At 39.9% G+C, this 24,763-nt stretch overlaps 1 protein-coding gene across 13 annotated transcripts in view; it reads right to left on the reverse strand.

Moving 5' to 3' along the window:
* Tenm2 (teneurin transmembrane protein 2) overlaps window positions 1-24,763 on the reverse strand; it is a 1,248,268-nt gene that overhangs the window by 632,900 nt on the left and 590,605 nt on the right. Inside the window, exon 1 of one of the 13 annotated variants that reach the window (XM_021239969.2) lies at window positions 1,793-17,023. The exons of 11 other annotated variants lie outside the window; for them this stretch is intronic. In XM_021239969.2, coding sequence (XP_021095628.1) covers window positions 1,793-1,838 — 46 coding nt within the window. In that variant the 5' untranslated portion in view covers window positions 1,839-17,023. Of the gene's footprint in view, window positions 1-1,792; window positions 17,024-24,763 lie in introns of those variants that run through there. One more of the 13 variants, XM_021239960.2, reaches the window with a different exon arrangement.

Below are 24,763 nucleotides of genomic sequence, written 5' to 3' on the forward strand. Positions count from 1 at the left end.
CATAAAACATTCTACAGCAGTTTCTTTTTCCCACGTTCACAGTTCACATTTATCTCTGCTCTTTAAATTATGAGGAAAAATTAAGTTTCCCCACACCTGTATAGGGGGCTTCCCAGGGAGCGTGTGCCAGGGAGTATCTTTGGATGATGAAGAATGATCAGACCCGTAGTCCATTTGGCCCTCACTCCCCAGTACCTAGCAGTTGCTGCTGTTCTCATGAAGCTGCACTGAAGGGCTGAGCCCACAAGATGCCATTAGGTGGTCTGGCTACACGAGACATGCCAGAGCAAAGTACGGAGAGACAAGCTCAGTTTAGAAACCCGACAAGAAAAAAATCTTATCTCATATATATATGATATATATATATGATACATCTCATATATATATGATACATATCATATATATATATATATATATATCAACAATGCCATATTAGAGCAGCTCTTTCTAGGACTATACCTTATGGAGGCACTGAAGTTCCCTTTCTATATTTATTCCCGAGGAACATTCTTTACACACAATTTTGTACTTTCAATATTCAAACTTCCCCACCCCTCCAAAAAAATCATTGGAAAATGATATGAAACATTCAAGTGACTTCCTAGGTAGAAACTTGGAGAGAATTTAAATTTTGGTCATCCTTAAATGAAAAAGTTAGCCAATTAGAGATTTCTTTTTGCATTCTCAAATGTCAGTTCATTCATACCAGCAATAAATGTCATCAGCGGAGGCAAATGAACACAAAATCCACAATGACTGAGGTTAAAAAACTAAGAACCAAAACTTTAAAGCAACAGCAAGAACAACAAAAATTCAGGGTGGAGAGGTTCGAGCATATTGCATTTTGTGTTTATTCAATGTTAAAATAGATGTGAGCCTTTTTAAGCTTCATCCCAAAGCTCTCCGAAGGAGAAATGCCATCCAATATAATCTGCAACTTCCATTCATAGCACACAAAAAGGACATCTTCCGGAAAGCTATCCACAGTGGAAGGTCACATGTATTCTAGATTTAGGGTTGTAACGCAAAGTTCCGACTTGAGCCTAATAATGGGAGCCCCTCCATCATTAAGCTGCTTAAAATCCAGAAAGATTTATCCAATAGCACCTCTGGAGTTAGCTCCCCTTTCAAACTGTCATAATTCACTTATTCCAATTATTTACTGGATCTATTTCTAGAACATGCCCTAACCTGCTGTTTTAACTTCATATTTCATATGGGACAACACTTAATCTCCATTTATGAATCATCAACCTGACACAGGTTAAGGAAATATAAGAAGCGCCTCACCCACAAGATCCAAGCCAAACAAACCCCAGCTTCCAGACTTAAATAAACTCTACCCTTGCTTAAACCTCCGCTGAAAAATTATTATAACGTATCAGAAGTTCAGTTAGAAGAAAAATTTCAAATGTCAGCTGTCTCTTAGGGTTTAAATCCCGGAGTTCAAAAGCAGTATCAATTGGATTATTTTTTCCTTTCCGTTAGCTGTTTAGAATTTAACGTAATGCAAAGTGCTATTCTGATAAAAATCATCTTTCTCATCTTTCCCCTTAAATAAAAGGGAGGAGAAATCATTCAGTATAAATGCATTTACTATACAAATCTATTTTCAATTGAATTTGCTGCATGCTCTAATTCATCAAAATTAATACAGGTACTTTCTATGTTAAACAAAAGGAAGCCGACTGAAAAATCGGCTTCTGCTGCGGATGCCTTTCTCAATTACAAAACGGTGAAAACAGAGATTTAACTAAGCCACTCGGTCAAACCCTTGGATCGGCGCTCTTACCTGCCTCAGCTGAAGGCTTCCTTCCCTTGTTAGCAGCGGGCAGCATCTCTAGCTCGCTCCAATCCTCACCACCGGTCTCAAATTACACCGCTAAGTCCACCCCCTCGCCTTTCCCCCCTTCTCTTTATTTTCTTTCCTTTTTTTTTTTCTTTCCAGCAAGAAAATGCTATTGAAAGTGATTAGTTTTTGTTGTCCCTTTTAAGTTCCTCCTGCGGGAAGAACAGGGGAGCAATGTGACGCCACCTTTTAATCTTTTGTAAGAGTGAAAAGGCAGAAAAGGAACGCTGGATCAAACTGAGCTGCACACATGACTAAAACTCGCAGGAGACGCTGCTGCTGCTGCCTGGCGAAAGCACCGCTAGGCTTGAGTGTAAGAACAGAGAGAGGAGAGTCAATGGAATGTGACAATGTATGTGCATCAAAGGCAGGAGGAGAGAGAACAATGAGCGAGGGAAAGACAGCAAGAGAGGGAGAGAGAGAGATGGAGAGAGATGGAGAGAGAGAGAGAGAGAGAGAGAGAGAGAGAGAGAGAGAGAGAGAGAGAGAGAGAGAGAGAGAGAACGGAGAATAGAGAGCGGATTTCAGGCAAAGGATTCTCAGAAAAAAGCCACAGTGTCTGGCAGCTTCTGTTTTTATCTCCGCGAGCATGATACACTGCCTCTCTCATTTAGAAACACATTCGTGTATCTTCCAGGTTTGAAAACTGAGATAATCGCAATGTGTCTCTGGTTTTGTCTGATTGGCATTTAACTGTGCCGTGTACCTGTGATTTTTTTTAAGGGATGCATTTATGTGCAATTTATTTCGCATATTTATTTATGTAGGCAAAAATGAAAGCTGCTAATTTCTATGGCAATTTGCAATGTAGTTTTACTGGCAGATGGAACTCTACTTATCATAACTGCTGACAAACTGCCACGGGTAAACAAAAGAAGAAACAAATGCTTCGTCTTGATAATTGTCTTTACCAAAAAAAAAAAGCCCACGCCAAAATATTAGTACTTGCAAAATCGATGTTTCCTAGTTCAAGTTTAAAAGGTGTTTCTCTCCATTAGTTTTAGAAATGAAGGCAGAATGAAAGGGAAGACATGATGTTTGAAAGAAAGGTGCTGGGAAAGAGGCTTATTAGGAAAGTGAAAATCTAAATTCTTCCTGGTTTCCTTCCAAATGTGACCACTGGGTTGCTTTCTGGAGTCTTGGAGCAGAGTTTTTGAGTCACTGTTGCTACAGACTTTTACTTCATTCTCCTGCCTTCCTGTACCATTTTAAAGTAGGTTCCATTTTTCAAACAAAGTCGAAAAGAAATGATTTCCGAATTCAAATTATTTCAGATGCTCTCCCACCAGCTTTGTTCCATTTCTACTCCTCTCCTCTCGTACCACATGGGGGCCAGGATTACACAGTTAAATTCCCCAAGTGACCTCTTTTATAAGGATGTAAATTGCTATTCCAAGGTCAAGTATTTGGTATAAGTTATTGGTGAAAATGACGGCTTGCCTTCCATGGTAACCTGAGCTCCAGCAGCAGTAAACCAGCAGGAGAGGAGCGTGCAACCTTTTGATTGACCATCTCTATGAAATTAAGAAATTTTAATATCAGAAGATACATTCTCTGTGCCCTAACTTATAAGTTATCATTTTTGAAAAACTGAAAGAAAAGAAAAAGAAAGCCCATAATGTTGGTTCACTTTATTTCAATTACATTATATTCCAACTAAATATCCATGGAACCTTGGCATCTTTTTTTTTGTTTTGAGTTCCTATGTCAGCTACCAGATACAGAATGAGAACTGGTCCAAGAAGCATAGCACCCTCTTTGCCTGTCCTAGTCCCAGTCTTGCATTCACATAAGGACTGCTTAATCTTGTTAAAACTCAGTGTGTTACACATTTCATGGTTTGCCAATAAGAGGACATGCTTTCTGCTTGGACCTAAATAAAGAAGTACTCCCCTGCCTCCTATGTGCTGGGCATGAAATTCTACTTATCATTAAGGGAGCACAGAGAATGGAGAACACACAGGGCCCGAACTGAAGGCAGCTGGCCAGAGAACAGAGAGTGCTCAGATGTAGACGGAAAAGGAAGCTATAAGACCCAGGAGCTTCGAGAGAGTTGGTGCCTAGAAAATTCAGAATTCTTTACAGACATTTTGCAGAGGGTATGGAAACAGCCTCCTTTAAATGACATTATTGATAGAGGTTCAGTAGTTAGCATTACCTTTCTACAAGGGAATAAGGAGGCTGAAGAATTTTCTGCCAATAAAAAAAAATAAAGACCGAGTTACAAAGATGCAACTATTTCATCACCATAAAAGCAGGGAAGTGGGCAGAGGGCTTATTGAACAGGATCAAGAAAACATAGTCAGTGAAAGATAAAAAGAAATCAAGGCCAGATAAAAAGAGATTTTTTTCTTAAGCTACATAAATGGCGATCAGTGTTGTTGCTTATTTTTACCCCTTTCTTAGTGAAGAGGTATGTACGTTGAGTGGTTAGCATTTGCAGTTTGATATATACAACTTATCTCAAGATATCTTGATGGGTGACTATATTATTATACTGGGATATCAAAGGTAGCCCAAATCATGTAAGTATTTCTTTTGGAATCTTGCTTTTATGTAATTTGTTTCTTTGCGAGCTTTACAGTGGCATGTTTATGTTGGGGAGTACCACATAGTAGCTAAGTTTCCAGTTCTGGAAGCTAAGCAGCCTGTGATTAAATTCCAGTTCCACTACCTGCTTTCTACGTCAACTTGACAAAGTTATTTTGCCTCTGTGTGGCTGTTTCCTCATTTTAAAATGGTGACATTGGACCTGCCTCATCGGTGTCATTAAGAATAAATGAAACATTTGCTACTGTGGATTTTGTTCTCGGCACATAGCAAGTGCTTTGTACATTTCTACTATTAGGAAATCCACACCACACCCATTTAAAAATGTACACTGGGTAAGAGACAACAGTTCATTTTGAAATGGATGACTCACAGAGACTTCTTTCCATTCTGATGACCCTTACACCTCTGGTTATTTACACCGCCCTCTAGGTCCTTCCGTTTGGATAACATGCTTAAACCTCAACAAGTTCTACAACCACATGGATGAATCTGCCCTCAGAGCAAGGTTTCTCGCCAAACTCCATCACCAGGTGTAAAATATAAAGATCTCCGAGTCTGTCAGGGCTCCTTTCTTTCCTTGCTAATTATTCAATTATCAATAACTATCAAATGCCACTCCTGTGTCTCTCAAGCCCTGCTTCATTTCCAGGCTCCCGGCCTTTCTTGGTCTCCGCAGTCCTGCAGGAGCCCTTCTCTGTCACGCTTCTCTCTATTTTATTCTCTATGCTGAGCACACACAGGTAGGGATATGTATCACACCCTCCTGGGGACATTCCGAGGGTCCTGGCAACAACCACACCAGATTTGCATGCCAGTTTCCCTTGTCCTTTCAAGAAGGCACTTGGGATCTGAGTGAAGGAGAGTGACATTATTCTAAGTGTGACCTTGAACTGGCTCTAATGTATAGAGCAGCTAATCTTTGGCAAACCAGTAGTTTACTGTTAGCACCTTGTTAGTTGTGATGCCTCTGCCCCCCTGCATGACACAGCTTTTTGAAAGCAACCATTTTAAGAGGTATTCTTTTCTTCTTCAATTCATCCTCCACAAGCCAGAATAACCTTAAAACTCCTCCCCGAATGACATCCATTCCCAATATTATTGATTAGTCAATTGAAAGTCTGTTTTATTTCATTATCTTAAGTATCGGCTTTATAATCATCAAAGGTTCACAATTTCTTAGAGAATAAAGAGCAGATTTCTTTACCCTATATTCGGTCACCTCTGAGGTTTGACTCCGACCCAGCCATTTGTTCTGTCACCACCAGACAAGAGCTTGCTACCCGCAGTCTGATCCATATGCAGCCGCTTGAGGACCCCCGGCTTGCCCCTCCCTCTCATTAGAACACCCTCCTGTCCCGCATCAAGATGTATTTAATGTCAATCTCTTTATCTAAAGCCAGAACAAGCTACAAGTCCTCCAGAAAGGTGTCCTTGACCTTCCTGCTCTACAGCAGTGAAATTGCTTCAATCATAGGAAAGGTGGGGTACATCATCATTAGGAGCTTGGCTTTGGACTTGCCCCAGGGTCCAAATCCTGACCCTGAAATTTGCTTCCTAATTGTAGAACATTGGTCACATTTTTTCCTTTCTAAACCTTCCTTTCCTCATCTCTAAGATATTGTGCAGACTTAATTAGTTAATAATTATAAGATGATTAGCTCAAAGCATATTTTATAGCTAGCACCTACACCATAAAGAGTAGTTAGCAGTAATATAAGCACTTCTTTGGAGACAGGGCTCATGGTTACTTCTAAATTCTCACAACAGCCAGACATATGGCTATGATTAGAACAATTTTACAGAAGGTGAAACTGAGAGTTTGCCAAATTCATCTGATATCACACAAGCAGCTAGAGTACAAACTTTTGCCTTTCTACCTTCTAGTTTTGGTTACCTGTACTCATCACTGCATAATTTAGTCTCTGCTGTACTAGGTTATGATTAGTTGGTTTTCAGGTTCTTGTTCCACTTTTCCAATTATATGATAACCTAAAAGAGAGCAATATTCATGTTTTAAACACCTCTGCACCTCCCGTACCTTCCATAAATCTTTATACAATGGTGCTTCCTTATACAATTAATGCTTGTTGACTGCTCCTGAAGATTAAAGTTTTAACCACATTTAAATTCCGTGACACCATTTTTTGAGGAAATGGTTTCATCGTCTTTTCTATGAACACCATCAAAATTATACAAAATAATATAAAAGACAAACATTACATATAAATGAGCCTGGCAGAAACGAAGGGAGTTCTCTGGGAAAAACAAAAAGGAAAGTGGTACTCATCCATTTGGTTCCTCATACTTGGCATTTATATTCTGCTGGAAGATGGGCCCTCAGGCCACCCATCCCATGCATGGAAAAGGCAGCTTATTAGCTGAAAGTCATCTTTTTAAGGTTACCAGAGAAAGGCAGAAATAACCACTCAAACAACCCTAGCATTCAGACATCTTTAATTCGCTCTTTTAAGTAAAGCAGTCACTACGTTCTCATGTGCTTGGTCTCTGGCTAAGTCTGTGTCATACTAAAACAACCTGCAACAATATAAAAAGTTAAGCAACTGATACATTTTTCTGTGTAAAGCGTGATGAACAATACCATTAGAGTTTTAACAAGTAAAATGAATACTTTTAATTAATGACTACACACATAGTCTCCACCTGTTTGTGCACAAGTAGAAGCAATGAAATTCAGAAATACCTTGTAGGTTTATCAATGGTATCAAGTATTTATTGTCTTGTATCTGTCTTGCAGTATTTTCATAAACTTGGTGAACTCAAGATATTCTGCTAATTCCTAGTACCCAAACCCGTGTGTAACCTACAGCGAGTGCTCAATATATTTGTGTTTGGTAAATGAACAAGTGAATAATAAGTGGAGTCGGCCTTGGACAATTTTACCTAAATCTGCCTCTGTCTAGCAATGTTTAAAAATTTCCACCCAACTGGATTATATATATATATATCCAAGCATGTTTTATACTCCGTTACTTTGCCATGTTCTCCTTTCACATGGAATTTATTTTGGAAAATGCATGCTACCTTTTGTTCAATATAAAGTTTCCTCACCCTTGGATCCTTTCTAGATTAGGCTAGCTCACAGCAAGGGCTCTTTTCTTAAATTTCAAACCACTCATTGCCTAGAACGTTTTATTACATATAATGTCTTCAATTAATCTTCTTTTGCCTTTGGACATCTCATACTACTGGTGAACTTTTATTTTTCTAATATTACTGAGTCACTTTTGGTGGACTCATATCTTATTTGTTGCAGAGATTTTACATCTCCTGAAGGTTCTAAGAACTAAGTGTCTTTATTTTTTGTATAACATCTATTGCTATTCCTTTAAGTACTTCCTTGTGCATAGAATGTGCTCGTGAAAACATGCTGACTTGGTATTGATACTGAAGGTATTCATAGGTATATACTTCTAGTCTTCAGAAATTATAGAAATAACAATATTTTCCTTGGCACTTATAAAACTATTGTTAGAATATATCAGAAATAGGGACAAAAGTAAATAACATTTCTTAAAGCTTTTTTCCCTTCTGTTAGTATTAAAGTCTGCTCATTTATTTACTTCAGGATATATATTTTTGAGTACATGCTCTAAGTCAACCATGTACAAGTTAATGCCAAAATTAGCTCATCACAACAAATAGACAGTTGTATGACAGGAAGAATTAGCAACCATCCTCTGGAAGAACATATTTTCCCTAATCATTTATACATTAGTTGGAAGTTAACTCATGTTTACCATCAGGTAGTAGTCCTTGGAGAGATAGCATCTCAGTTCTATAGGGTCTCTTCTATGAGGTCATTTCAGACCCAATTGTACACTCATTTCTTTTGGGAAGATTGTTTTTTCTTAGGGTGAATATGATTATAAGAAAACTTTGTAGAAGACACCTCACCCTAATAAGCCTTTGTCCTTGGACAAAAGTAACTTTTTCAGGAGAGATTTCTTCATCCTCATCATGCTTCTGACTGGATTTACTAGAGATTTGTGCTACTGGAACTGTCTATAAATTACTGTTTTACTAAATGAAAACACAAGCATTCTCCAAAATAAAAAAGAAAGAAGATCACCTTTGAAGTTTCAAAAATGTCTTTAATATATTCCTATTTAACAAAGATGAGATAATTCAGGTCCATTTTCCTATCTGTTTCCAAAAATGCAATGAGTATGTAATATGATTAAAGGTTTGTGATATAGTTTTCTTAAATTAGTTTATCAAATATTATAATGATATCAGATCTTACTTAGCAAATTAAAACCATTATTTTGCCTGTAAAATTGCTAACATTAATTACTGTGTACTGGCATTTTGGTTTTGTCTGCTGAACAGAAGTTGATCTTATGTGTTTTCCATTTATGATTTGTATAGTGTTTTGAGGAACCCCTTAAGTGAAAACCAAAGTAGCAGCTGCCTACTCATAAAGTAAAAATGGAAGCAAATCAACAGAGAACCTCAAATCTCTGCTTCCCATGGTGGACCAAATAGAGCTGGCCTCAATGAAACTCTCAGTAAGAATTTACGTTCCTCTCCATTGAGCTGAATACAGGCTTTGGTGGACTATTTGGTTCTTGTTACGGATGTTTTTCAATACGAAACATTTGAAAGCATCCAACCAGAAGTTGCACAATGATCACAGCCTTGAACGTATTCATCAGAAAAAGGCATTCACTGCTCCAGGTTTTATTTTTACAGTAACTAGTGTGCTGCACTGTTTGCCAGTTTCTTCAATACTCCTACCCATGACAATCACAAAAGCAATTCACAACCTGACTTATCAGATAGTTCTGTTTTACAATAATCTGGTTGCTATTTGTAAAATCCAGGATAAAACAGTGCAATTTCTGATGCTGAATATCTGAAAAGCTCTGGAAGCTGCTAGGGAGAGATATGCACTAAAATATGTAATACGATGGAATTACAACAAACAGACATTCTGGAGGATGCACACTCTAGTGCATCTCAGAGTACGTGACATTTAATGGGGCGACTTTCGAGATTTGCAAATAAAATCAACACTCACCCTCCACTCAGTTTTTGCTTAGCTCCAAATTTAACTCTTTCTGTAAAAGGATGTAGAGCTCCTTCTCAAAAAACTGTCAAAAAAAAAAAAAACAAAACAAAACCCCAAATAACTGTTTCCAGGGAAAAATAAACACAAAGATCTCAGTTAAATAATTTATTTCTTGAGCCACGCTCTACGTCTCTAGACATACCACAAAGCAACAACGTCTTCCGGATGAGAATTTAGCTAACACAAAAAGTGGTAATTTTAACAGTTGGCAAATCCGTATAATAAATAAGAGGCTTACATTGCAACAAACAAACCACTTTTCAAGTAATTATACTGTGCAGATGTCAAAAAATTGTGCCATATATACACCTTTACAGAGCATTGATACCAGTTAAATCTTTTTGGACATTTTCATGACCATACATCAGTGTGTGAAAGGAACAGGAATAACACACACCACTGAGAGGCAGTATAGTGCAATAAAAAAGTTATCATATTCCAATCCCAGATCTGCTACCATCTCATGATATAACGTTGACCAAACCACTTAACCACTCTTCCTCTCAACTTCTCCATCCACTAAATGGAACAAATAGCTCCCTGTTTATGACAACAAGATCAATAAAAGCATTAGCATACTTGTAAAGGTGGAACATTTTATCCTTTCTTTGTGTAGTTAGATACTACCAAAGCTCAATCTACTCCACCTAAATAAAGAATTGAAAGATGAATGCTATTTTGGATGCATCAATTAATACAATGATGTAATAAATCACTCAATAATCCTGCACCGGTCAAAAGAATTAATGCAACTCACCACTGTGAGTGCAATGCCATGTACCCAGAGGATGCACAATAAATATTAGCTGATGATATTGACATGGTGTCATGTACAGTCACAGCACTAAGTGAATTATTAAGTTTACAATTGTTCAGAAAACTCATTGAATAATTATTTACAATGAAAGAAACCTATCCCTGACCTCATTAACTTTATTATGATATCATCTCATGCATAGTAACAACATCACCGATCCCTACATATTTAATAGCCTTGTCTTCATGACTTGGAAGAGTAAAAATAAGATTATACTTCAGAATAAAATTGGAATCAGAGCACTTCACAAAATTTCCATTATTCTCACTCTGATGGAGTCTATCATCTTTTCTTTGCTGGATTATTACAGAGCCTTCTAATGCCTCTCCATGCTTTCTACTCGGGCTCTTGTGGCTAGTTGTTACACTAAGAACTCCCAACGGGTCCTACCTCATGTATCTTCCCTTTCATGTGGTCCTCTTCCATGCTGACTGTGGCACTGGCCTGGTAAATTGCTTTGGCCAGTGGACATTAGTAATCATGGTACAAGCAAGGCATGATGAGCTTCTGAACACTGGGGTCTTCCCTGTGGGAGTGGGGGCACCGCCATAAAAGAAAACTGCCCCTGGTCTCCTAGAAGATGACAAATCATGTGGGAGACAGGTGCAAGTATTTCATGGGGTCTACTCCAGACCCACTAGCTGGATGGAAATACATTAGTGAGTGCCGACACAACCAGGAAAAGAACTGCGCAGAAAATACACAATACACTAAAACTTGAAAGATAATGAATTACTCTTGTTTCAAGCCACCAAGGTGCAGTGTAGTTTGTTTCTACCAATAGTTAACTGATACAGCCCCCTAGTGATTATTCTTAATTCTCTAATCAGGGGAAACCAGATAATCTCAGCCATCCATCTCAGAGGAACAAAAGTCTTCTAATGTTCTAAAGACAGGTAACAAGCACTCTGCTTTTCTCGGTGTACTAGACTAAAATCCTCCCAATCTCTCCCTCACTCTTTCCTTTTCAGCTGCACAAATCTCTGCCGAGACTATACTTCTTGGTGAACATTTATTACTCTCATGCCCGTTTGGGTGCTTTCTCCAGTATTCTTGATCACATTGCCATCCCAATCACCATCCCCTCACCCCAAATTTCATATTCTATCTTTCCATTCTTTCTCCTATGCACTTAGCACCTCTAAATCACTCTAAAATTTACTGACTTTGGTGCCCGTAATAACTTGTCATCAGGAGTTAAACCTCAAGAGGGCATGGTTCACTGTTGGATGCCTATACCTGGAACCTCACCTGGTACCCAAGATAGACTTGGAACTGGTTGCTAAATGACAAAATGAAGCCTTGCAATTTAAGCTGAAGACTTGGTTCTTCACTGGAAGAGAATGCTGTGAAAGAGGAGATTCTGGAAAGATACCTAGTTGGTGTGACCCACAGAGATGTATGAGACATCCATTGACAGAACGCAGAAGTAGCCTTGTGGTCAAGGACAAGAAAAGGTCAAGAAATACTTTATCAGGTGGTCTTTTGAATGGGTGGTGAGAGCTGCCATCAAAAGCAAAAAGAGCACTAGAACAGCCACACTGGAGAGGATGAGGAGTAATCCAAGGCCATAGAGAAGCCCTCCAAGCCTTCTTGAATCTGAAAAGCAAGTGGTAGAAGGAAAAATGTGCCACTGAAGGGTAAATCTGATTTTGGGGGTAGGGGGAGAAGGCAAACTTTATGATATGTTCCTAGGTTTTACAGGAGAAGCCTAAAAGTAAAAAAGAGATATCTGAAGCTTTGTCTTTTCATGCTGAAATCATGGTTGACAGTGTATATTAACCCAAAATTAGTATAGTCCCTAGGCTCGTGCCCAAAGGTACAATTCATCGGCATGTATACTCCACAAACATGTATACCATGGGGGCCACTACCCTTTTATTAAAAAGCAGGTATTTGATTTAACTGATCACACAGTTGGCAAAGCACCAGACCCAGGCTTCTATTTGCATATTTCACTTTGTAAGCTCTTTGCAGGAGAAAAAGTCCATCTTCCAAAGGCACAGCCGGGGCTGGCAGTGTGGCCTCCAGCTTGCTGCACAGGTGTGCGGCCAGTAATTTACCTTAGTTAGTGCAGAGCAGACGAGAGCCGGGATGACTTAATTTCACCTTACTGACTCAATCTTTGTGCAAATCTCGGCTGAAACCATTCATTTTTTTGTCTGGCCCATACCTCATTTTCCTTGTTGCTCTGCATTTATTATCTGGGATGGTAATTGTATTGTTTATAGCAGCTATGCAAACTCTATTGTTAAGAGGAATAAAAAAAGTGCCTCTTAGCCCAACTAGATGTTGGTCTCTTGGAGTTCTTAATATACAGCTCTCTGTGTTTAATTTTCCTAAAAATGAAAATTGCCAAGAGGCCAAGTATGCAGGAGATGTATGGTTGGATGCTGTTGCCTCTTTTCTGCTGATGGATGGCGAACCCTGAGTGACTGGGAGCCCTCACTAAAAAACTAGCATGGCTCTTGCGTTCAGAGAGCTGGCACCAGCCAGTCCTTCCCCATAGCAAATCCCCTGCCCCTCCGCATCTCTCTGACTACTTCCCTCAGTCATTCCGTGGCCTTTCTCAAACCACACCACCAGGCACAGCCATGATTCTAGTCCAGCGGACAGAGAGGCTGAGAGGAGGTGCTAAGCATTAGTCTCATCTTCTTTCATGGCTCTGATGTACACATTTCAGTGTCTGATCCTGGGTAACATAAAATATTTATTTCATCACCTGCGGTGGGGGAAAATGTCATTGCTTAAAAAAATATTCCTTTAGTTTAATTACAAAAGATGTAAATTGTGGTCTCACTTGCGGGGGGAAAAAAGTTACTCTTAACAATGAGGTGTAAATTGGTGTCTGCTTAATATGTTCTCAGTAGGAATGAAGTCCAACATGCATCTCCTCACCCTTATTTTTGCAGTAGTACCTGGAAATTAATGCGTCCTTGGGAGTTCTGGGAGGATTTCTGATTCCGTAAGGACAAAACAGAGAGAGAGGCATTTCATGCGTGATCCTTCTACCAGCAGTAAGAGCACTTATACTGCCCCAACCTCAGCATCTGTTGAACTGTGGACTGAGGTTACACTGTTTGACCTTAGTCATGGGCAGCAAAAGTTCATCCTTCTCTTTGCTCTTCTCTCTCCTCACCATTTGTGGCCTCCTGCGTATCCCAGAATGGAATGTAATTATTAGCGGAACCAGCACATGATTTATACAATGACCTTGGGCTCATGGGGGAATTGGAGGCTCTATTCTGTCACTTATGATGTTTTACATTTCAAAGAGCCTAGTGCTCTTTGATATTAAAGAATGAAATGTGCAATGTAATTGTTATTGTTTTATGACCTTTAATAGGTTAATCAGGCTGCATTAGGTTTTCCACTGTATGGTTCTATTCCAAAAGAAATGATCTGCCTTGTAAGAGATGGATTCTGACAAAAGTGCTCAGCATTAATATTTGAGAGAATGAATATACTGAGATACTTAAGTTCTCAGAAAAAAAATGGTCACTTTGCTAACTTCAGTCTCTCTGTAAGTAATAAAGGGTCTCCTGCTTTGATGCTGTTGATATTTCAGGCCAGCTCATACCTTGTTATGTGTGGGGCAGTCATGTGCATTTTTGGGTCATTTAGCAGTGTCTCTGGTCTTTACAAGGCTGTGGGATAGTAATTGTGATTTGCAATTTGTAGGTGAGGAAACTGAGGCTTAGCGGAGTCGGGTGATTCACTCAAGATCACCCAGCTGGAACACAGAAGACTTAAAAGCCCCCTTATCCAGGACTTCCCTTTCTGATTTATCTACCCTCCTTGCGGTTATGAGGCTCGAAATAACACTTGGGAGTTGATTAAGCATTACTATGTTAAGTAAATGCTCCTACACACTAAATAGGTCTAAAAAAATAAGACAATTTTTGCCCTCGACTCATGTATGCAAAATAGAAAGTATAATATGGAAATAAACAATGTAATGAAAACTTGCAAGGTCACTAAAGAGGTCAGATCTTGAATGTTTTGGATCGTCACTTCTCAGACTCGAATGTGCAGAAGAATCATCTGGGTTTTATTGGAATGCACATTCTTGTTCCAAAGGGGTAAACGGTAGCCTGGGATTCTATTTTTCCAACTAGCTCCAGGGTGATGCTACTGCTGGTCCAAGAACTTCACTCTGATCAGGCATCCTTTAATGTGCTGGGAAATGTATCTCCACGAGTTTGAGAAGTGAGATTCAGCAGTGTGTATCTACAGTGCCAAGAAAGCATCAACATAGAGTGGAAGGGGTAGGAGGAGGGGTGGGGATTGCCTTGGTGGTAAGAGCCACACTTGTCTCTCAGCCATTCCCTTGGAACATCCGTGGTGTGCCCACAAGCGTTCACTGCCCACATGTACAGCTAAACATCTGCTATTTTAAAGGACAAATATTAATTCGAAGCACAAAAACACCTACCCACCAAACATAACTTGTTTCTGCAATCACATTTTTTATGACCAATTTTATACTTTGGGAAGAGAATGTTTCTCTCTCTTCAACACACTATGCTATGGGCTACATTGTGAAAAAATTCATTCCCCCTCACTCCCACCCCCGAGAGACACTGTGACTTGAATGACGATGGAGCTGCAACTGCCTAAGGTTCTGCAAAACAAGGAGAAAATACACGTGGGAGGCCCAAAAGGAAAAAAAAAAAAAAATTTGAATCCAGTGAAAGTCACAATTAAAACGACGATTATGAAGATTATGGCCATTAATTTAGCTGTGCTCCACAAGACAGAAATCGAGTCCTGTAACAAACATTCACAAAGAAATGGTTTGGGAACTGATCTCCACTAATGGTTGTGGCCTCCTCACCCGAACCACCGTGACCGCAGCAGATCACAAATTGTTTGGTGACATCTGGGTTTGACCGTAGGTCATAATGAAGGGGATGCATTGTGAGTCACTTGGCTCTCTGAACGCATTCAGCTAATCCTCCATCCACATTGCAGGGGGCATACAACAGAGAAATGATTTGCGGAGATGAAGAGATGGACCATGGTTAATGCAAAGGCTGAGAGGCTGAGAAGTGGAACCAACCAATTACCGCTGATATTTTCTACTCAGATATCAAGTGGGAGGTCTAAAACGGGGCGAGATGGTATAGATCTCAGGTGACTGGTATCACTGCCCTTCAAAATGCATTGTGTTGATGGAATACGCGTGTTGAGCGCAGGTTCATTCACTAAATACCTGCTCTGTGCCAGGCCCTGGGATGTACAAATGAACACGCTGTCCCCCTTGTCCTGGAGGGGTATCTGGGATGAAGTGTTTCCCATTCATGAGTAAATGGTGTTATACCTTTATGACTTTTATCTTACGCACTACTCACAGTACTGATATTTACTCAATACTTTTTCAAACATAATCTTGGTTTTCACACATTTAACTTTACTCTTCTTAAGCAACAATATCTGAAATTAACGCATATACAGTTCATCTCAGGCCCGAAGAAACCGATTGTTAAAACATTTATATGTACTTACATGACTGCTGGAAGAGAAAGCTTGCCCCAGCTTTAAGAGTGAATCTTGCCGCCCTAGCCAGGCCCAATCCCTCTGACGCTTCCCATGATCTAGCAAACACAGTGGGGACAGGCATAGCCAACGAGGGATGTTCTGGCACCCTGGTGCTGTACTGTTCCAGGTTGTTCTGACTTGCCTGAAGTCGTGCTTGCTTCGGCAGCACATACACTGACTTGCCGGAAGCCATCCCTTAACCATTCTGCCTGCACAAATCACTCAAGTTTTCCATTGGGGGGTTTTAAAAGGAAGTCCTGCATGCAGTCATCCTACAAACCAAACCAACCTTTCTGTTCCAAAAGCTTGGTACAGAGTGGTTCCAAGCACCAAATCTGCAGGACAAGAAGTTATATTGCCTCTAAGTGCAGATTCTTTCCTCTGTAAAATGAGGAAATGAGGATGATGAAAATAGTTCCTGCTTTGTGCATTAAATCAGGATTTTTCAATGTCATTACTACGGACATCTTGTGGGTGGCTGTCCTGTGTATTTTAGGGTGTTTTGCAGAATACTCAGCCTCTATCCACTAGATGCCAGTAGCACTCTCAAGTCGTGACAACCAAAAAAGTGTCTCTAGGCATTGCTTCCTGTCCGCTAGTCGGTAGAACCATCCCTGTTGAGGATGACCGGACAGAATGAGAACGTTCAGCTTGGCATCTGGCACCAGTCATGAGCTCAGTAGTCCTCATCACACTTGTTAAGTGTTAATGTCAAGTGGGCGTGACATTTGCTATGCTCTGTAAGCCTATTTCCACTTTGAATGCTCTCACAGCATTGCCAGTTAGACCTCGTTACTAGTCCCATTTTACAGATAAGGAAAATAAATACCAGAGAGGAGAAGTAAGTTTTCTGAAGATGCACACTTAGCCGCTGCCAGAGCCAGGCTTCTAACACAGGTGATCTATCTCCAGAGTCCATACACTTATACTTTTTGGTTTCTATCTTTTATAACAGAGGAATTTTCCACAAAAATAAGCACCATGGTACAAACTGGGATGATGAGGATGAAAAATTATTCAGTACACAGTAGGCTACAATATTCAGTTTAAGAATTGTACTGCAGATTAAAGAAATGCCAAACAAACAAACAAACAAACTATATAACATACCAGAGTGGAGATGCAAATGTGGATAGTTTATAAATACATTTTCATATCCCAGTAGTTCCTATACACACCTTTCTCAAAATGATTAGAAAAATCTTAACTTTTCCAAAGCTGGTAGAGATTAAAGACAACAACAGAAAAGGTAGTAGTACATCAAATAAATACGAAGCTAAGCACAGTGGTGAGTCTTGGTTACTCAGGAAGTTGAGGCAGGGATACTTTTCAGCCTAGACTTCAAGGCCAATCTGGGTAATAAAAAAGAGAAGGTAAAAAACAAGATGGAGAGAGAGACACAGGGACAGAGAGAGGTAGACACACACACACACACACACACACACACACACGCAGAGAAAGAGAGAGAGATGGAGAGAAAAGAGGAAAAAAAAGAAACAAACATGCATGCTGACAGAGTTCCTAACTGACATTATAAGGACTTCAAGGAACAAACTGTACAAAAAAATAAAAAGGGGCTGTTCTATTACAGTGAAAAGATAAATTTTGTGGAAAATCAGATGCTGTGGTCAATATGGCCACCTAATCAGGGATGGTGACTAAGGGCAGAGGGGCCCTGTATGCTTTCTTGGTGACCCTTCGCAGCTGCACTGTCCTGGGTGGCAAGGACACTTCACAGCCAGTGACACAGCCTGAAATCCACAAAAAGCTCAAGAAGGCTCAGGCCCATTGCAGAGCCCACTGACCTTGTATGACAGCTGGAGAACAGACTCTCCTGAACGTCTTTACACTTACCAGGAGCAAAAGGAAGTATCTCCTGGCATTAAATGCCTCTCGAAACAAAGTATAGGTTTATATAAGCACCCACGCGTGGTTCTCCACACATGAAAACAAAGCCAGTGCAATCAGAATAAACAAACTTAAACACAGGATTTTCATGTAGAAAACACACATTATAGAAACATGTACATGAAATTGAAACTTAAGAATAACAATTCAGGAAGATACCAGTAACTCCTTCCTCTAAAGTTTTAGAATCCAGACTAACACTAACTTATTAAGTTTATCATTGTTGAGCACAAAAAACGAGAGCTTTTCTACATCTGACTGAAAATCTTTGCATTTCTACCAGTCTGAAATAGAAACTTGCAATTAAATCAATTAAGCAATGAAAATCAAATATTCCATTAAAATCTAATTTTCCTCATATCTGATTGGTTGTAACTCAACTGGGCTAGAAACAGATGAGCGAGGCAAAATGACTCCAAGTCTGAGACACGGAGACAGGAGAAAAAAAATGTTAAACATGTTCACAGAAAATTTAATCAAGGCATTTTATGTTTCTTCTGCTCGTGTAAGTTTAACCATTAGGGGTTCCCCAAACATAGGCTTTCAGAACTAATGCTGTGGATTGAAAACAGAATAGCAAGATCCCTTTCTGCTCTCCCTTCCTCTTGCAATCATGTCCTTGAAGTTTCTTTTTCCCCTTGCTGAATTTGAAAAGGCAAGTCCAAGCTCCTATTCAGAGGGAGCTGTGTGTCTTTGTGCACTCCAGCACGCCTGAAATTTAGTTGCTACGACTGACAGTCAGATTGAAATTGGCTATGTTTGCTGATTCAAGGAGTTGCTAGAGCCCAATGTGTCAAGGAGGGATTTATTCTTCTTAGTAAGAAAATGGAGGAGTTGTCCCTTGGGGATTTGGGGAAAAGAACATGCCAAATGACTTGAATATGCCTTTCCCCTCTGCTTTTACAGGTGATATGAACTAGCTACTTCCATACCTGCAATCATCTCATGGGTGGAAGGCTGAATTTCCAGATAAAAAGTGGAAAATGAGCCCATAGATTGATCAAAGATTAAGACAGTCAGGAGAAGACAATAATCGATAAGAAATATGCTTTCCCAAGGTTTGACACATCAGGATGCTCAAACCAGTCCAAATTAAATAAAAGATTAAGTGTGAATTTGTGAAATAGAACATGTAAATAGGCAAAAAGATAAGATTAAAAAAACACTTCAAGGATCATTGTGTCTTTCCAAATTTAAACCTAAAAAGGTGCAGTTGGCCAGTATTTCTCAGATGGCTTTTTAAAATTAAATTGTCAAAACTATTTTTAAGGCTAAACTGTTGATATCTTCTGAAGAGCCATGCATGTCTCTGGTTGTTTCAGCCCCAAATTAGGTGAATCTGTGAAGGTAAAAAGAGCCATGGAAGATTTCCCAAGTGCCACCGGAACCAAGCGCGCACACATGCGTGTTTCATGTTCATGTGTGCAGGCCGTGCACTGTACACCCACGACTGTGCTGGGAAGCACTGGCAGGGTTTAATACAATCGGCGCCATTACTTTTCACAACGATGAATGATGATAAATGTGCGTTTTTAATCCTGAAAATCAAAAAAATCACTTATAAGAATCTTCTTTGCTTTGCCACTCATACTCCCCCCTCACCAAGCATCTGTCTTTTCTGAGCAGTTGGAACAGGTTGGAAGAGGAGGAGGGGGAACAGAGAAAAATAGAAGTTCCTCTGAGCATAAACAAGCACTCTTGAGTTTCTTATCCCTGCCTCCCCGCCACCCTCGTAGCCCAATCCATTTTTTGCTCATACTGACAGTGACCAGGAATACAGGCACCAGAGCCAGAATGCCTGGGTCTGAACCTCAGCTATTTACCAGCTTGGTGGCCTTGGGAATATTAATTAACTTCTCTGTGCCTCTGTTTCCTCATCTATATAACAAACAAACAAACAAAAAATAATGGTACAGGAGTCCTAGGGTGGATAAGACAATTAAAAAGTCGCTAACACTGGTCCTATCTAGCTGCTTGTTCTCCACAGCTTAGCATCTCCAGCCTGAGTGTGACAGTCAATGCTATAACCTCTCCATAACAGTGCTGTAACTGATAATCACCTTTGCTACTGGATTCATTTAAATGATGAAAACGGCATATTGAGATCACTAAATCTAAGCATCTGATCAGAACAACTGTCAGAAAACTAATGAAAATAATCACGACTCTCTTTAAAAAGCACAGATGCTTAAGTCTTTCCAAAGAGTTTGGCTGGGTTAGGAGAGTTAATATTTACAGCATAACATATCTAGCTATTGCATCAGGGAATGATAATTTACCTTACTTCCATTTAGCCATTTTTAAGGCAAGTCCAGAGAAGGGTCATTTAGAACCAAGGTAATTAATAAGTTTTCATCCAGAGAGAGTTGGGGTGGGAAGGAGGGCCACAGAGAGAACTGGGGCAATGACTACTACTCCGGTGGTAATTCTGGACAAAAACATAAATTATTCCAAGGGGAAGTCCATATGTCCCATTGAATGATCCCCAGCCGCGACTTCCCATGAGAATCAAGCCTTGTTTGGAGAACTCCTCCCCTCAAGCCACTCTGTTGTGAGACCTGAAGGGAACCCTGACACTGTGACAGGAGACCCCCATCTCGCCCTTCACCTCCCCCTCTCAGGGAGACACTGGGCTCTGTCCAGGCTGCACTGCCCACCTGGAATCCTCTAGGCCTTTCCATCACAATACTGCTTTAGAAAAGTCTGTGTGAAGAGGGTGCTCTGGTATTTAACTCCATCCATCAATGTCAACCCCTCTTTCCCCTCTACCCCAACAGCTTGGTCCATTTACCTAAAAGCTGAATAGCCTAAATGGATGGGTTTTGTGCTAGTCTCATTAGAAAGGGAAATGAGCCAGGCACCATTCAGCTGTGCAGACGGCGTGCTGGCCCTGAAAGCCAAACTGCCCCCTGCCCCCAACCTTTTCTTCGTCACAGATGATGTTCTCGATCCCTTTAACATTTCTTAAACGGTCATTATCCACCGCTCTTCTTCACAATGATTGCAAGCTCCTCCTTCCCCTTCTCCTTGGCTCACTCCCCAGCCCAGACCTAACCTAGGGCACAGGTTAGGGTGGGTGACTTCAAACATTGTCATGCTCTTTGACACCTCTTACACGTTCAGAGTTTGCTTTTGATAAACCATGGCCATTTACTAACGTAGTCTCCATTTGCCAGCTCCTGTGTGTCCTACCAGTACTATTTATGCCACCTTCCCCTGGCCCTGCATCCTCTCTACTGTGAGCTCCTGAGAATCCTGGGCCCTTGGTCACCACACCGCTTGTGCCTTTTCTGTGTCTGGAATGATTCTCCATACCCTTCACGTGCTTAGAACTCTTCATTCTCTAGTTTTCAGCTTGTGACTCACTTTCCCAGCAAAGCTTCTCTGATCCCATTATGTTTCTGTCTTTCAAATCATTTTATTCAGCTTATAATTATATTTTTATTGGTCACTTAAATGACTGATGCCTTGTTTCTCTACTACACTGTATTCTGTTCCATGGAGAGGGAACCACGTCTCATTTACTCATTGATTCACTCTTCACACACTATTAATATGCCATTGTATGCTAGCATTATCATCTAGTAGGTGTTTAGTAAGTCATTGTCAAATGAATGACTTTCTTGCCACCGTGAGGAGCTAAGCTGTTAACAATGTTTAAGACTATAATTCTGTTTATCTATCACATTCTGTCTCCTTAGAGACAGAATGAGAATAAATCTCGGTCTTATATACTATAAATATTTATAGCACACCTGGTATGAACCAGGCTTTACAAATCAACTAGTCATCCTGCTGGCCCAATGCTGCAAACTTCTCCAGTGCTCAGGGGTATTACAAAGCTGCAGCACTAATAGGTGTCTACACAATGCTAGCATGACCCCTTTTTGTTGTAGGGGAGGGAGAAAGGGATAACAAGTCATCTTTGGTTCTTAATAATTTCAGTGGCATAGGGCTTTGGCAACACCATTGACTTCCTAAATAGTGCTTGCAAAGTAAGAGACTAAGGTTACATGTTCCAGAGAATCGAGGGGAAAGTCTCAGGTCAGAAGCAGTGGATTGTGCCTGGAGTCCCAGTGACTGGGGAGGCAGAGTATGGAGGATCATTTGAGCCCAGGTGTTTGAGACCCAGTCTGGACAACAGAGAGAAATCTCATCTCAAAACTGATAAACAAACATCACAGGCGGCTCAAAAATGACACCAAATGAAAAGACAAATGATGAGAAGTGGAAATTTCTGATAACTCAAAAGAAAATACCCTATCCTCTTGACTCTGCCTACTTATTATACACCTAAGTGTATTTATGCTATTTGGATTTCAGACTATCCAGCTTTAAAACACTTCAGACTGGTTCAAGACCAAGGATTTTTGTATTCTAGGACTCATGGGAATTTTGACTATTAAGTGATACATTTAAGGATATATTGAAGGTATTATGCTTTTGTTTCTCCTCAGAAAACTCCAACATAGCTGTTCAATGGATGAATAATCAGAGAATAGTCACCAAGGAACTGTGTTCTTTGGTGCCCTGCTTGTCAAATTCCGTTGCAACCTCCTGTTTCCCTTACCAAGGCCCCACAGGGCAACCCCACCTTGGAGCTCTCAATTCTGTACTAGCACTCCACAGGTTACCATCAGTAGCCCCCCAAAAGAGCAATTTTGGGACCCTTCAAATGACATGGAAGTGATCATTCTGTCGCTCAAAGTAAGAACACAATGGACCATGTCTGTCAAAACATTTAACCTATCCACAATTGATGACAGGCACTTACAATACTAAACAGATAAACAGACAGACAACAGATTAAATAATCCCCAAGCTTACATTTTATGTACCTATTTGTGTATTATGTTTGTATATAAGTAATATGGATATATATATCTCTATATCAAGAGATTTCTTAATTGTAATGGAAGACAAAATAAGCCCAAATTTATATTTTATGGATTTTCTTATTTGTTTAATATAAAGGATACATATTTATACATATATTTGTTTTTTACTATTAGATTTGGTATGTAGATAGACAGATGAGAAGAAAGATGCAAAGATGGATGGATAGATGAGAAGATGATAGCTAAAAGAATCTATATATTTTATTGTGCACACAGGCTATATATTGCCCATGTATTTACTTGGTCTCTTTTCAGAGAATGTGAGTATACTGAGAACAACCAGCTTCTACCTCTGGTTCACCCCTTCATTCTCAGGACCCTAAAGAGGATGTGGCATGTAGTAAATGCTATTTGCTAAATGAATAAGCACTTCACACTTTCCCATGCACACATACACCTGCATTACTATACAAGGAGGTACACACACAGTCCGTCAAGGTTGGCTCAAGAGGTTTTTCACAAGTAATTTTGATTGTATTTAATCTTTGTTCTCCAGGATGACATGGATTTTAGAATCTTTTTCCCAATGATTGGCCAATACTACTGTATGAAGGAGGGTGTTCATTGTCAGGAAATACTCACACCTGCAGGGATCTGTGTGCTGTCCTCAGTGCAGTGATTCTGTTAAAAACTCAGCTCCTTTAGAGCCCTAGATCAGCTTGCTATTAACAAATGTTTGGACAGGAAGAAGGTTGTGCACAGCATTATGCATAATGGGTTACCCTTTCTCTCTCACTGAAACCATCAGAGCCTTAAATGACCACCACTTAACCAAAATAGAAAGTGATTTCTGACTTCTAGGTGGAACAAGAATATTTATACTAATATTTTGATCCTAAAAGGCAAGAGTTGTAAGAGAGCTTGGCAGTAATGTAAATCAAAGCTCAGGGAATCTAGCACCATACTAAAATCTAGGCTGGGCACAATATGCTTCAGGAGAGCAGCAAATCAGCAGTATGTACATTGCCTGTAGTTTGTAGCTAGGTATATTCACTGCACCATATGCTGGTTTCTTTAAGTAACCCATTACACAGAAATTAAATAGCTTGCGACAGATTGTTTTGACAGTGGAAAAAAAAGAAAGTGGGAGAGAGTGGGAGAGATTTAATTTTTTAAAAAATGCATTTGACTGAAGGCAAAACGTTAGGTAGATGTTAATTTAACAGATGTCTAGTTTTGCATCATCAGCCTGAAACAGGCAATTTCTGGCAAGCCTTCCCACCACATCGCAGCACAAAATCCTCTCAATTCCACATGGATCTGCCTTTCACAACCTTCCAAGTGAGCCATTTTCATTCAAAGGAAAACGCCTGAAATGACGCAGGAAGATGCTCACACCTGGCAATAGTTTTGAAGGAGGAGTCCATGAATGCACAGAGGTATAATGGAAGGAAAGGGAGCTTACAGAACCTTTTTAGTGGAGAGGGAAAGCAGAAGGAAATGTATTCACACTGCAAAACAGCCAACACATCACAAAGTTACTGCAGATGATAAAACACACCTCCATCGTGTTAACTGGTAGAGTTCATCTTTGAAAATAGATGACACACGTCCATCAAATCTAGAGTGGTATTACTGAGATGGTGCTGCACTTAAAAGGAATCTAAAGAGGGATATCTAAGAATTCATTCGTCCCTTGGCAGCTCTGACTTATAAAGCCCCACCCTTCTTATTGGACTTACACAAAAATCTAATGGTTAGCAGTTAGAAAAATATGTGACTCATGCACAGCTGCCTGAAAGCTGAACAGGATAACAGTTTACTAGCTGACATAATGTTAGATTTGGTATTCGGTAGATATTTAATTAAACTTAATTCAGAGTTTGTAATTTCATTTTGGAGCCAAGCCATTTCATTTTTAGGTCATGGGTATTTTCATAAGCCTCGAACGGTGTGAGGGTATGAGATATTGTTCACACAGTGACAAATAGGAAAAACATCTTCCATTAAAGAAAACAAAGCTCATAGATCTCAGGTCAGTGTTATCCTCAATCTTTTCACACCAAAGTTACGTTGCTATTTGTTCCCTGCTGAAGTCCATAATATCACTTTGCCATGATTGATTTAGGGAAAATATCATCTTAGCACATGTCCCATTGTGATAC

The sequence above is a fragment of the Heterocephalus glaber genome, unplaced genomic scaffold, assembly GCF_053883595.1.
Source record: "Heterocephalus glaber isolate CG9 unplaced genomic scaffold, H.glaber_assembly_v1.0 deba00001606, whole genome shotgun sequence".
Lineage (NCBI taxonomy): Eukaryota > Metazoa > Chordata > Mammalia > Rodentia > Bathyergidae > Heterocephalus > Heterocephalus glaber.